Source organism: Schistocerca cancellata, chromosome 9 (genome assembly GCF_023864275.1).
Source record: "Schistocerca cancellata isolate TAMUIC-IGC-003103 chromosome 9, iqSchCanc2.1, whole genome shotgun sequence".
Classification (NCBI taxonomy): Eukaryota; Metazoa; Arthropoda; class Insecta; order Orthoptera; family Acrididae; genus Schistocerca; species Schistocerca cancellata.
Window position 1 is genome coordinate 334854032 of NC_064634.1, and position 15493 is coordinate 334869524.

A 15493-nucleotide genomic window follows, 5' to 3' on the forward strand; every position below is an offset into this window, starting at 1 on the left:
TAAAGCTGGATGCTGGACTAAGAATAGAACAAACAGAAACGTGGAAACGAATGACGTATATGGGCACGTCTGGTCGTGGTTTCCTTACTGCATTTGATGCTACGTGGGTCCTTCCGCTAATGGTGACGATAATTATGGTGGTGGTGAAGATGAGATAGTGTGCCGTATTATTTACTAATTGTTTTGGCAATAAAAATCCAATCGATCTAGATGGCACGGTGTACTACACTCAACCCTAATTTAGATTTAGGTTTTCATTAAAGACGACTGTCAATAACTCTTCCATTTTTTGTCACGGCAGGCTTCCTGTCCTGGATGAGGTTGTGTTCGGTCTTTGACAACTTTGGTAACAATGAGAAGTCAAGCACAAGCGTAATCCTCCATTACCCACTACTAAAGAAATTAAAAATGTTATGTGCTACAATATAATGCTGATGTTATTATATATTTGAAATAATCATATACGTATTTTGAGAAATATAATCCAAACTTCTGTTTGCATTTTCAGTGTTTTGTGTTCTGCCTTCTCAACAAGTACGAGTGGGTAAGTATAACCTGCACGGAATAGTTTTCTATTGCTTCAGTTCAAACAAATTCGTTTTGGTTTTGTTTAAATTAATGTTCTTGAATAGTGTGAACCGCGTTTTTTCCTCCTGAATCAGTAAAATCTGCCTTGTTTCTAGATGGATGACGAAGGCGGCTTCCTCATAGCAAACATGAAGCACAATTTGTCCGATTCTCACCTCGACCAATTAAGCATCGATTTCCTCGTTTATAAATGTTCTGCGACAGGTAAGTAAAGTGCTGTCGGCATCTTGGTGTGCATGATTATTTTAGGAAAAACTACGTAAAATTGACCTAATGGTTTATCAAAAGCTGTCAAGTGCGTAGAGTAGAATGAATCATTTTACAAAATATTATTGCCGCGCGAGATTAGCCGAGCGGTCTTAGGCGCTATATTCATAGACTGTGCGGCTGATCCCGGCGGAGGTTCGAGCCCTCCCTCGGGCATGTGTGTGTGTGTGTTAGTCCTTAGGATAATTTAGGTTAAGTAATGTGTAAGCTTAGGGACTGATGATCTTAGCAGTTAACTCCCGTAAGATTTCACCCACATTTGAACATTTTTACAAAATATTATTCTCATACCACCCAGATATATAGCGTAGGAAGGCAGTCACGCCTGTCTCTTTTTCACCATTATCATTTCGCTTTTGTCTTTATCGTTTTCTTTCAATGCCAAGTTCCAGGACAAGACTTTATGATGCACTTCTGTGGTTGGATTCTATTCTCTTTTTTGTTGCTGGTTTCTTTTCTTACTGATTTTCGTCGCCATCCCGTGCTTCACTATACTATATTTATCCATTCAATGTTACACATTTTCCACGGCTTTGTAGTCTAATGTGATGTAACTAACGAAACGTTAGCCTTACTGATCCTACTCCTTCGGAACATTCGCCAGCGCAGCCTAACACTTGGCATAACTTCTCGTAGCTGGAGTTTGCAATGTAAAATTTTGTAAATGACACCATGGTAGCCTTATTGCACTAAAATTATTAATTTGTACAACCCGCCATTGCAATTTCGGCCGTATGGCCATCATGAAGTTCTGATAATTGTGTTTTAGCGCATGTCGAAACTTGAAAAATCTGACATAAACTATAAAACTAACAGAAAAAGACAAACCACGAAGGAATTATCCGAATGGGACGGAGATGGATAGATGTGATTTACATACACACACACAAACAAATGAGTATAATTTCAGAAAAAAATTCATAATATATATAAGAGAAAGAGATTCATTAATTGAGCAAGTCAATAACGTGTTGGTCCACCTCTAATCCTCATGCAAGCAGTTATTCCGCTTGCCATTGATTGACAGAGTTATTCGATGTCTCCTTCAGGGATATCGTGGCAGGTTCTGTCCAATTTGCGCGTTAGATTGTCAAAATCACGAGATGATCGGAGGGCCCTGCGCATAGTGCTCCAAACACTTTCGTTGTCGAGGAGATCCATCGACCTTGCTGGTCAAGGTAGGGTGTGGGAAGCACGAAGACAAGTAGCATTAACTCTCGTCCAGTGCGGACGGGCACTATCCTGATGAAATGTAAGACAGGGTGGCTTGCCATACGGGGCAGAAAAATAACGACGTAGATTATCGTCGACGTACCGTTGTGCTGTAAGAGCGCCGCGGATGACGACCGAAGAGGTCCTGTTATGAAAAGAAAAGGCACCACAGACCATCACTCTGTTCGGCGGGCCGTATGGTGGACGACAGGTTGGTATCCCACCATTTTCTGTGTGTCTGGCGTGTTCAGACACATCTTCTGCCTGGAATCTTATTGACTGGAACAGAACTGTTTTCAGTGATGAGTCCCGCTACAAACTGAACTCCGATGAAGGCATGTCTAGAGACTTTGACCAACAAGGTCGCCGGATCTCTCCCTGGTTGAGAACGTTCGGAGCATGACGGGCAGGGGCCTCCAGCCAGCTCGGGGTTTTGATGATATAACTTGGTAACTGTACAGAAATTGGCGCTATATCCCTTAGGAGGACATAAGCAACTCGATCAATCAATGTCAAACTGAATAACTCCATGGATAAGGTGTTTCTCTTGAATGAATGATGCATTTTTGTCTGAAACTTTAATCGTTTGGTTAGTACCTCACATCTACCGATTTCCGTCTCAGTCGGATAAGTCTTTCAAGGCGCGTCTTTTTTTGTCTTAGAATGTATTTCAGATGGTTTTTAGATTCTGGCACATCCTAATGCACAATTATTCCCATTTCATATTGGCCATACGGAGAAATAAATAATTTTACAGTCAAAAGGCAACCATGTCGTCATTTCCTAAGCGTTGGAGTTAGCAGTTAACTATTCTTGAAGTCAGAACTGTTGTCCGATACTTTTTCGTTTCAGCTGAAACGTCCCCTTAGAACAATTATACATGACTGTGCTTAAACTGACACACAATATTTTTAGCGCAACGCAATCTGACTATCAAAAATCCCTACAAAAGAATGGCCCTGACAAACATTAAACTATACCTTTCACAAATTACTTACCTCACAAAAATCTTCATTACTCGAACTACTGCAATACAGCGAGCGCCACTACTGCCAGCTAAATAAAAGATTCAAACTACGGAAGGCACTAACTACTAATAGGGATAGTTAGCAAATGAAAGATTTTAATAGAGAACAAACAATGTATTTACCTTAATATCATCAAAAGTCATAATATATGTAGTAGTTCATGACATCCAGTGTTACAAATTTCAAAACTCCGCCATCTCTCCCCCCACATCCACCACTGCTGGCGGCTCACCTCCAACTGCGCAACGCTACGCGCTGTTCACATCCAGCTGCCGCTGCCCAACACTACAATGGCAGACAACAATGCAAACTAGCCACAGACTGTACACAGCACAGCCAGTGATTTTCATACCGAGCGCTACGTAACGTTGCCGATAAGAAAACATAAACAGCCTACTTACACAGCTGTACGCAATATTTTCGATAACTCACTTGCGAAATATGAAAAATAACTACTTCTAACGAAACTTACACTGTATATTATTTGAATGAGATAGTCTTTGTTGGTAAATTTCAAAATGGCAGTAAATCTCAAAATTAACATAGTAACATAACAGACGTACATAAGGACATGAACGAGTAGAAATAATACATAGAAAGTGACTACAAACATTTTGATTCACTCATGTTTACACTGTAAGAAAAAGTTCAAATTTAAAAAAAAAATTCGTGTACGATTTCTCCTCACGCTTACGAACTAAAAAACACCCTCCGGACAGGCCTTGAAGACCCAGTGGTGCCGACCGCCCGCCGAGTCGTCCTCAGACCTTAGGCGGATACAGAAAATAAAAAGTAGTATGATCAAAGAGACTCATACTCATCCATCTCGTAAACTTTCTGAAAATTCTGAAAATGAAGAATGGAGAAACGTCAGTGTATTCAAAAGAATAAAGACAACGGCTGATGTATGCCATGTCTTACTTCATCTGAAACACCAACCATGTTTATCAGTCGGAAAACGGAATGAACTGTTGATGACGTTACCATTTCTTCCCCAACATTACAGATAGTTCTACAGTAAAATTTGCAAGACCGGAACCCAAGAATGGAGTTGCGTAAGAAATAGATATACATTTTCAAAGATTGTTTTCTTGAATTTAATTTAGTTATTCCATCATAAAAATTAAAACATATTACAAATGGTTTTTGTTCAGTACAGTTCTACTAATTAAAACATTGCTGCTGCGTTTTTGTACTTGCGTTATCAGAAATAAAACCAGTTTTAATGGCTCTTTAAACAAAAACTTTCTTATTGGCACTTTAACCAGTTAGTACCCTGATACAGCGCTCAAAACTTTCTTAATAAGTTATTTATTTTTTAATTAGTCTCATTATTCGTTGCAGTAATGGATGAGCAGCATGTTGTTGTTGTTGTTGTTGTGGTCTTCAGTCCTGAGACTGGTTTGACGCAGCTCTCCACGTTACTCTATCCTGTGCAAGCCTCTTCATCTCCCAGTACCTACTGCAACCTACATCCTTCTGAATCTGCTTAGTGTATTCGTCTCTTGGTCTCCCTCTACGATTTCTACCCATTACACTGCCCTCCGATACTAAACTGGTGATCCCTTGACGCCTCAGAACATATCCTACCAACCGATCCCTTCTTCTAGTCAAGTTGTGCCACACACTTCTCTTCTCCCCAATCCTATTCAACACTTCCTCATTAGTTATGTGATCTACCCATCTAATCTTCAGCATTCTTCTTGACATTTAAATCTATACTCGATGTTAACAAATTTCTCTTCTTCAGAAATGCTTTCCTTGCCATTGCCAGTCTACATTTTATATCCTCTCTAATTCGACTATCATCAGTTATTTTGCTCCCCAAATAGCAAAACTCCTTTACTACTTTAAGTGTCTCATTTTCTAATCTAATTCTCTCAGCATCATCCGACTTAATTCGACTACATTCCATTATCCTCGTTTTGCTTTTGTTGATGTTCATCTTATATTCTCCTTTCAAGACACTACCCATTCCGTTCAACTGCTCTTCCAAGTCATTTGCTGTCTCTGACAGAATTACACTGTCATCGGCGAACCTCAAGGTTTTTATTTCTTCTCCATGGATTTTAATACATACTCCGAATTTTTCTTTTGTTTCATTCACTGCTTGCTCAATATACAGATTGAATAACATCGGGGAGAGGCTACAACCCTGTCTCACTCCCTTCCAAACCACTGCTTCCCTTTGATGTCCCTCGTCTCTTATAACTGCAATCTGGTTTCTGTACAAATTGTAAATAGCTTTTCGCTCCCTGTAATTTACCCCTACCACCTTCAGCAGCATAATACTATTAGCAGCATAATACTATTTTATCAGAATATCTTCTCAGTTTTTTGGGTACACATAAATTACGTATAAAAAGCGTAATATAATTTTTTTATTCTCCTGACAAATGTGAGATTTGTCAGTTAGAACGTTTGACATTTCCACTCTACATACAATCTTCTGCAGGTCCACAATACAACCTCTTTGTAATTCAGGAAACTATATGAATTTTCTTTATCATCGTCGTTCTTTCGTGTCTTCATTGTTTACTAACCCTGTACGAGGCTCGAAACAACACATCATTCTTTCAGCGAGTCGAAAGCTGTCAATTAAGTAAACGTTTCCATTTACGCTACTTGGTTCCTACTTTGACCACGGTAAGGTGCTCATAAGGGAACCACATAGCAATCGGATTTTTGCAATATTTTTGTATTTATAGCACATGAAGCTCTCTCAAAGCACTGCGATGCAACTCTACAAAATTCTCGAATAAATCGACTTTGGAGTTTTCCACACATGTTTCATATGCTGAAATAAGGTTCGTATTTGTTGACGAGTAATAACCTGTGGTAGAGTGTTCGCTTGCTGTATGTGAGGGTTGTGGTATGGTTTGAATTCAACGTCGAATCAAATTTTTAAATAAAGGTGCGTGTTCTACGACCATTTCCGTGAAGCCTAGAAAACATTAGGCGCCAAAGATGGTAATCACTCCATCTCTATTTTTTCGGTTTTTTTTTCTTTCAGTTCGAATACCATCTTCACTTAAATATAAAATTCATCACATATATGCCAGTTAACGGATCTAACAATCGGTAAAAAAAAAATTTACGTCTTCTTATTTATAATTGTATATTGCACACTAAAATTCAGCTTTCATTATGAACAAAATTTCTTAATTGCCGATCTTTTATAAAAGATTGTTAACCAAGACTGTATAGTTAGAAAAATACGTATTAATTTTTTTCTGTCTTCCTGTATTTTACGCTTTACATAAATGCTCATAGAATGCTTGTTTTAAAATTTGATTCTAGCAGGATTCGAACCCAGGTCCCAGCACGTCAGCGCCTATCATATAGCCACGCTGCTTGTCGTAAGAACATCATCTTAATTTAGTATTTTAAAAACGGCCCGAAAACTTCGAAGTCCGTGTTTTCGAGTATTTTTGAGAATTGCAGAAAACTGCTTTGGGGGAGGTATATTTGAGTTCTGAACCATATGCATCATAAACATAAAAAATTACGAAAATCCGATTGCCGTGTGCCCCCCTTGTCAGATGAGTTGCTGTTTCATAGCACCCGATCAATGGACGAAATGCTGATTATTGCATTACTTATCGTAGAAGCAACGTGGTAAATTTGTAGCAATTACATGCGGGCCGAGTTTCCAAACGCGGAGTCCGTTAAGACACTTTACTCAATAGTGTATAGCCTTCAGAGTCCTACACTACCACACCCAGAGTTTTCATTTACAGCTGACGCCATAGTACAACTGGTATTCTTTAGTTTTCCAAAAATCTGTAATCAATGCAGAAGAAATAAAACTTGCATGTAATATAAATTCCTAACTGATTTCGTTGGTTTTATTGTTCCAGGCTCATCGGAAAAATGTGAGCGGGCCTATCGATTTACGGAATGCTTCTGGGGCGAGGTGACCAAGGTGAGAACGTAGTAACTATCCTACTAACTTACAGCTTTAATTCAGTATATTACTTTCCATAATGGAGCTGACATTACTGTAAACAGCTGTTGAATGTGGTTCATAACATGATATTTTGCGTAAAGGATTTGGGAATAGAGTTATTGTAATATCTATAACTGATGATGAATTTGCGCTAAAAAGGCAGTATTTAGGTTTTCAGTACTATTTCATTGGCACTGGCCGATTTCGGGTGTTTTCAGATGTGCTTACGGTTGCTACTTATTTAGATCCATACGATATACAGCAATGCATGAGGCTATGCTGTAACATCAAACCTATCAGACTTATAAATGGTTTCCGCCATTTATTCTACATAAATGGTTTCCGCCATTTATTCTACACATGTTTTTCCATTTATTCTACAGAGTACAGCGGCTATTTCAAATTCGACTCATTTCAGAATCGCAGCTTCTTCCAGTTAAATACTTTTCACTCAAAAATATTGGTGGGAACCTGATGGGTTGTAACTACACTCCTGGAAATTGAAATAAGAACACCGTGAATTCATTGTCCCAGGAAGGGGAAACTTTATTGACACATTCCTGGGGTCAGATACATCACATGATCACACTGACAGAACCACAGGCACATAGACACAGGCAACAGAGCATGCACAATGTCGGCACTAGTACAGTGTATATCCACCTTTCGCAGCAATGCAGGCTGCTATTCTCGCATGGAGACGATCGTAGAGATGCTGTATGTAGTCCTGTGGAACGGCTTGCCATGCCATTTCCACCTGGCGCCTCAGTTGGACCAGCGTTCGTGCTGGACGTGCAGACCGCGTGAGACGACGCTTCATCCAGTCCCAAACATGCTCAATGGGGGACAGATCCGGAGATCTTGCTGGCCAGGGTAGTTGACTTACACCTTCTAGAGCACGTTGGGTGGCACGGGATACATGCGGACGTGCATTGTCCTGTTGGAACAGCAAGTTCCCTTGCCAGTCTAGGAATGGTAGAACGATGGGTTTGATGAAGGTTTGGATGTACCGTGCACTATTCAGTGTCCCCTCGACGATCACCAGTGGTGTACGGCCAGTGTAGGAGATCGCTCCCCACACCATGATGCCGGGTGTTGGCCCTGTGTGCCTCGGTCGTATGCAGTCCTGATTGTGGCGCTCACCTGCACGGCGCCAAACACGCATACGACCATCATTGGCACCAAGGCAGAAGCGACTCTCATCGCTGAAGACGACACGTCTCCATTCGTCCCTCCATTCACGCCTGTCGCGACACCACTGGAGGCGGGCTGCACGATGTTGGGGCGTGAGCGGAAGACGGCCTAACGGTGTGCGGGACCGTAGCCCAGCTTCATGGAGACGGTTGCGAATGGTCCTCGCCGATACCCCAGGAGCAACAGTGTCCCTAATTTGCTGGGAAGTGGCGGTGCGGTCCCCTACGGCACTGCGTAGGATCCTACGGTCTTGGCGTGCATCCGTGCGTCGCTGCGGTCCGGTCCCAGGTCGACGGGCACGTGCACCTTCCGCCGACCACTGGCGACAACATCGATGTACTGTGGAGACCTCACGCCCCACGTGTTGAGCAATTCGGCGGTACGTCCACCCGGCCTCCCGCATGCCCACTATACGCCCTCGCTCAAAGTCCGTCAACTGCACATACGGTTCACGTCCACGCTGTCGCGGCATGCTACCAGTGTTAAAGACTGCGATGGAGCTCCGTATGCCACGGCAAACTGGCTGACACTGACGGCGGCGGTGCACAAATGCTGCGCAGCTAGCGCCATTCGACGGCCAACACCGCGGTTCCTGGTGTGTCCGCTGTGCCGTGCGTGTGATCATTGCTTGTACAGCCCTCTCGCAGTGTCCGGAGCAAGTATGGTGGGTCTGACACACCGGTGTCAATGTGTTCTTTTTTCCATTTCCAGGAGTGTATTTTACATTTATTTATGAGGCAATGTCATTCATTGATATTAAAACTATGTATGTTTGTGTGTGGTAGAGGTCGTATTTGTAGTGGTTTTGGTGTTGGTGGTGGTGCTGGTGTGTGTGTGTGTGTGTGTGTGTGTGTGTGTGTGTGTTTGTGTGTGTGTGTCTGTGTGTCTGTGTGTATGAAGAAGAAAGAAGTAGTGCCGAGTGTTGAGGGCAAACGTGTGGCCTCCTATCTATTTTAAATGCAGTGCGAATGCAATTGTGTGCATTCTGCAGATGCGTGTGAAAACACCTGAATCCGATCATAGATAATCAAATGAAATGGAAAATAAATAGTGGCAATCGCAATGCGTCAATTTTATACGAGGCCCTGCCGAATCGGTAACAGTGGTCCCCCAGATTACCAAAATTAAGCGCTGGAAAGCTGGGCTACCACTTGGATTGGCGCTGTTGGCAAGGGGGGGGGGGGGGAGGGCGGGGAGGGTGTGCACTCAGCCATTGTGAGGTCAACTGAGGAGCTGCTTGACTGAGAAGCAGCGGCTCCGGTCTCGTAAACTGACATACGGTAGGGAGAGCGGTGTGCTGACCACATGCCCCACCATATCGGCATCCAGTGACGCCTGTGGTCTGAGGACGACACGGCGGCCGGTCGGTGCCGTTGTGCCTTCATGGCCTGTTCAGGCGGAGTTCAATTCTTCTGGTACACATTCCAGTTCCTCAACAAATCTGACGAGGAGAGCGATGATTCCAGGTTTTTGGCACTATATCAGTGACGCAAACCAGTCTAAGTTTCAGTTATTGGAAATTTATCCCCAGTAATAACTCACAGCCTTTGTACAATTAAAACTAAATGTACATCTATAAATTGTTCATGTAGTTGCTCAAAATGGCTCTGAGCCTATGGGACTTAACAGCATCATCATGTAGTTGCCAATCATAATGCATCAAATTCGTAAGCTGATTCTCTTCTTTTTGTTTATATTCCAGTTCCCCGACAACTCTGATGAGAAGTTCGACGATCCCAACTTATTTGCACTATATCAGTGACGAAGAGGTAGTTCCAGTTACAGGATGACTGTCTGGCCCCAAAATAAGTGTCCGTGCTGTGAACGCCAGTACTTGTGAAATTTTAGCAAAGAATGGAGTCAAAACATGAATTCAGTGTATTTATTTTATTTATAAAAATACAAACCAGTATACAGTAAAATAGATCTTTGTGGTATGACAATCATTACTCAAGTGCAATAATACATGTTAAATACTTATTTAAAATTCAATTAAAGTTTCATGAATTTTTGATGCGACATAAAAAATTGTTGGCACTATTAATCGACATTAACTGCAACAAAACTGCTTCGTGCATTTACGTCTTACACGTGTAAATGACTTCCTAAACCTTCATTATCCTACGAAAGCAAGCAAGAACAGGTAAGATAAGCTGTAGATGTTTTATACAAAGTAGATTAATTATAACACACACATTATGGACCAACAATGATGTGGACTTGCGTCTCGCCTCTCACGAAACTCATTGAGCCATTTCGCAGTCGATTCACCCGGTATCAATCCTTGAAACGCAAAATAAAAAAAATAATAAGATAGATGCAAATTAACTGATATTTCAACGAACGTGACAGGCCCTACCGAAGAATCACAACGATCAGTAACACATCCATGTTGTGTAAATATGTCTCGTTTAAATGCTTGTGGTGAGTAACAGTCTCAAGCATTCTGCACACTCGCTGCAGTCAATTATTCGAACTTCGTTTTATAGTTTTCTCACATAGGTAACACTGTCACAAAACGCAAAGATAATGTGGTAAAGGCGTCTGCTCTGTTTTAGAGACAGTTACAGATGTGATTACACTGTACTGCAACTGTTCCATTTATGTGTATCCCCTAACAGTCTGGAAAGCAACAAAATGATTAGAGAGACATCTAACATAATATGCGACGTGAAGGCGCAGTCTTTAACGCCGACGAGACAACAGCTTGAAAGGCTGTTGGGCTGCTCAGATGATCCACGTGGAATGGAACGGACCCAGTTGCCCGCACGTAGAAGTTTTCCCCAGATTAAGCCTTGGATGACTTGCGCTTCTGACACTCCTTCTTGTACATGCCGTTGATCTTACGTAGGTCGCCCTTGCTCAGACCTTTACGCTGACCCAGCTTCGCCTTGCTCTCCTGCGAACAAACGAGATAAAGTAGAGGACAAAATGAAAAGAAGGGAGCTGAGTGATTGAGAAACGAGGAAGGGAGGAAGCGAAGAGGCTCAAAGTTCAAATGGCTCTGAGCACTATGGGACACAACTGCTGAGGTCATTAGTCCCCTAGAACTTAGAACTAGTTAAACCTAACTAACCTAAGGACATCACAAACATCCATGCCCGAGGCAGGATTCGAACCTGCGACCGTAGCGGTCTCGCGGTTCCAGACTGCAGCGCTAGAACCGCGCGGCCACTTCGGCCGGCAAAGCGAAGAGGAAACAAAGGACGTTTAACTACGTAGAGGATGGGGTCTTAGAAAACAGACCACAAGTTCGGACTGTCAAGCACCGGAAAGGAAATTGGCCGTGTCAATTTTAAAGAAACCGTACCACCATTTGCCTTAAGAAACAGAGGAAAAAATTTTGGAAACCCAATTCTGGATGGCGAGGACTGGAACCCGACTCCTCAAAAATGGTTCAAATGGCTCTGAGCACTATGGGACTCAACATCTTAGGTCATAAGTCCCCTAGAACTTAGAACTACTTAAACCTAACTAACCTAAGGACATCACACACACCCATGCCCGAGGCAGGATTCGAACCTGCGACCGTAGCAGTCCCGCGGTTCCGGACTGCAGCGCCAGGAACCCGACTCCTCCCAAATGTGAGTCCATTATCCTAGGGACTGCGCCAACACTCTCAGAGCGCGGGAGATTGAGATCGAGGAAGAGAAAAACACTGAAGGGAAGGTGGCGTACTAAGTGATGAAGTAAGACAGTTCACATAGCCCTCTGGGCATCTTATCATGATGGAACCTCCGTTGTTCCAATGGCCTACGATAAATTTTTGACGGAAGAGGAGCCTACTATTTCGTTTGTCAGATGTAGAGTCTTACACAGAGGTCATCAAACTGCGCTGCGAGAGCCGCATATGGCCCAAATAAAGTATTTGTGGGGCGCGCAGTTCTCAGCCAATAATATGCATTTAGCAAGTAACAGACGAGCCCAAATAAGTCAATTAATGTTAGGTGCTTCTTGAAGAGTGTACTTTTCCTGCTTACAAGGGAAACTCCCCATCGCAAACGCCTCAGATTTCGCGGTAAGATGGCCCAGTGGATAATGGATCAAAAATTGAACACAGATCAAGCATAAAGACAGCAGGAAGGTGTATCGAACTGTGAGAAAAGAAGCAAAACAGAAGCAGTGAACGGTACAAGTTCAAGATGCACAATAACGAGTGCATTTGGACAGCAACGTCTTCGTGGTTATTTGAACACGGCATTGGAGTGCGAAGGACGAGGTCTAGGTTCAAATCTACCTCGTGCCCCACATTATTTTTTCTCCACAAAATTATGAATTTTCCATCTGGTCATTGACGTGTCTGTTCGCTGTATTCAAATTTGTGTCGTGGTTCTGGTTGGTTGGATCAGGGACGGAGACTAGGTCATCGGTCCCCTCTGATAGGGAAGCATGGCGAAGGAAGTCAACCGTGCCATTTCAAAGGAACCATCCCGGCATTTGCCTGAAGAGATTTAGGGAAATCACGGAAAACCTAAGTCAGGATGGCCAGACGCGGGTTCGAACCGTCGTCCCCCCCCAATGCGAGTCCAGTGTGCTAGCCACTGCGCCACCTCACTCTGTGTTGTGATGAAAAGTCCTTTTGCAACAGCGAGGTATGAGGTAGGAACCTCCAGACGTGCGTGTCTTCTATTTGTTCTACACAAGTACCAAAAATGTTCAGATGTGTGTGAAATCTTATGGGACTTAACTGCTAAGGTCATCAGTCCCTAAGCTTACACACAACCTAAATTATCTTAAGGACAAACACACACACCCATGCCCGAGGGAGGACTCGAACCTTCGCCAGGGCCAGCCGCACAGTCCATGACTGCAGCGCCTGAGACCGCTCGGCTAACCACGCGCGGCTACACAAGTACCATATGTTATGACTCTTGCGTATCGTTTTGGAATTTTTTACTCTTGATGTCGTTTGTTGTAACATAGTTCATCCCCGTTTATCTGTTGTTTTCATTTCTGTAAAAGGTCTATGCATCATTTAGCCTGCTCTCACTTTTCATCAGATTCACTTGCGACGGCAGTACATTCTTACCAATGACTCGTATTCTATAAGCTATGTATAGTATGACAATTTCCAAGACTACAGAAGGAGAACAGACATGTCAATGACCAGACAGATAGTTCATAAGTATGTAAAAAAAAATGGGCACGAGGGAGGTTTGAAGACGGATCTCCCACGTCGTAGTCCGACACCGTGCCCACACAATCACGACGCGGTGGGTATTGCGATTCGCTTGTTGTTGCACAGCTTTAACTTAGACCGTTCACTGTTTCTATTTTGCTTCTTTTTCACAGTTGAGTGCACCTTCTTCCTGTTTTCACGCTTGATCTGTTTTCCATTTTACCACTAAATGTGAGGGGAGTGCGATGCAGAGTTTCCTAATCAGTAACAAACAAAAATACTTACGGAGACAGTAACGTTTTATGACTGCTCAATTTTAATTGAAGCTGATAATTCGGCCGCGAACTAATGACGTTTTCCTCATACCACAGATGCAGATAGGTAAGTAATGCGACCGTTGCAGGATTTGAGGACGTGAGAAAGGTAAAGTTTTATTGCTTGTCTTCCAGTATTGTTAACTAACGGACGTGCGAGACTCTTATGGTCAGGTGCTATGGTGCAAATTTTTGCATGGAAGTAACATCTGTTGGTGAATGCGATTACACAGATGGTCATCTCCAAATATGGTATTTGTTTGTGACAAGGAACATTAAATTCAAGTTGTTGTAATACAGTGCAGTGAGCAAGACAAAAATGATACCCAAAATACTTAGTTAGCTTTTTTTTATCGTGTCTCATATTGCATACAGTTAGTCGAGCAGCTTTTTACCAGTCAGTTTATCTTTATACCGCTTACTATCTTCGTTTCAAATGGCTGGTGTTCCATTTACTTGCTTAATTTTGTACTGAAAGTACCTCTGTGATTTCTAGTTCGTATTGTAATTCTCTTTTCACCTTTCTAAAAACTCTTAGGCTTGTGATTATTCTTTAATTGCGTCGGCTGTAAAGAGCCCTTCTGACGAGAGCGATCGAAATTGAACAATACCAAACTGCATTAGCTGTGTTGTGCAGAAGCACTTCTACACAACACAAGTACTGCAGTTTCGTATTCAGACGATATCGGGCTTGCGACTTAAAAATAAAATGTCTCCCCTGTACGGGAATCATATTAACGAGATATACGAGTATAGGTGCGAAAGTTTCGGTCTGGCAGTGAGTAGTGCTCGGATAGCCGAAGCGAGCGCTCGCGTAAAGCGAAAGTGCAGACTCAAGTGCCGGTCCGCCACAAAAGCCCATTGTCGTCATCTCATTATCCAGCTGGAGGTGGATCATATTCGGAACTGCGAATACGTTTTATGAAATTGAACAATGTCTGGTCAATACAAATACCTTGTTGTTTCAAAGTAAACCTGCAATACTGAATTAACGTCTGATTTTCATTTGACAGGTCTACAGTGGATCCAGAGCATTAGATAAAGTACTGACCAAAAGTTAACTTGAATGACGGTGGAAGAAAGTGGTACAATGTTGCACCGGTTGACTGCAATGCAATTAAATATAAGTGCAGTTACTGTTATTAACAAATTACTCATCTGCTCGTACAGACAACAAAACAATACTTCATCAGACAACTGCAGTGTCAAAACTGTTCCGAATCGTGCCGACATATAACAAACACTAGAGAAGGTGGTGGAGGAGTCAACGTCAGTATTGGCCCTTGGGCAAAGAAGCTTGGCTGTCAATGGTCTAACAGGTACCATTAAAGATCCAGGGCTTCCGCAGTCGTAGAGACGAGTTTTACTATTTCCCTATTTGGCTGACGATCGAAAGCAGGATCTGCTTCACGATCTTTCTCGGTGCTGAAATTTAGGCAGACGGAAATGAGTACTTCTGCCTCGCTTTAATCATCTTTAACTTCGGTTTTGTCATGCTCATGGAGCTTTGGGACAGAGTGGTTTGCTACGTTGATTTATTTTATACACTAGGGGGGAGCGTGGTACCTTGGAACATTCTTCAGACTTTACGTAACACAAGATTAACATACGTTCTCATTTCCTTTTGAAATGATAGTATTCACTTCATGTAGCGGCAGTCTTTTTCTGAAATTACGAAAATTACTCTGCAAAAGTATGATTTTTCCAAATTTGAAAAATTGTTCCGAGGTTCGGCATGGTCATATACCTAGAAACGAATGTTGTGTTGTGGCCTTCAGTTCGCAGAGTGATTTGATGCAGCTCTCCATGACGCACTGTCCTG

General features: G+C 42.5%; 2 protein-coding genes across 2 annotated transcripts in view; one reads left to right on the plus strand and one right to left on the minus strand.

The window, feature by feature from the left end:
- Positions 1 to 10211, plus strand: part of LOC126100575 (uncharacterized) — a 57927-nt gene extending 47716 nt beyond the window's left edge. The window contains exons 4-7 of the mRNA XM_049911193.1: positions 509 to 544; positions 684 to 792; positions 6956 to 7020; positions 9941 to 10211. Of these exons, the coding sequence (XP_049767150.1) occupies positions 509 to 544; positions 684 to 792; positions 6956 to 7020; positions 9941 to 10000 (270 nt within the window). The 3' untranslated portion in view covers positions 10001 to 10211. The remainder of the gene's footprint in view (positions 1 to 508; positions 545 to 683; positions 793 to 6955; positions 7021 to 9940) is intronic.
- Positions 10212 to 10381: 170 nt separating this feature from the next.
- Positions 10382 to 15493, minus strand: part of LOC126100573 (hatching enzyme 1.2-like) — a 98596-nt gene continuing 93484 nt past the window's right edge. Inside the window, exon 6 of the mRNA XM_049911192.1 lies at positions 10382 to 11137. Coding sequence (XP_049767149.1) covers positions 11027 to 11137 — 111 coding nt within the window. The 3' untranslated portion in view covers positions 10382 to 11026. The remainder of the gene's footprint in view (positions 11138 to 15493) is intronic.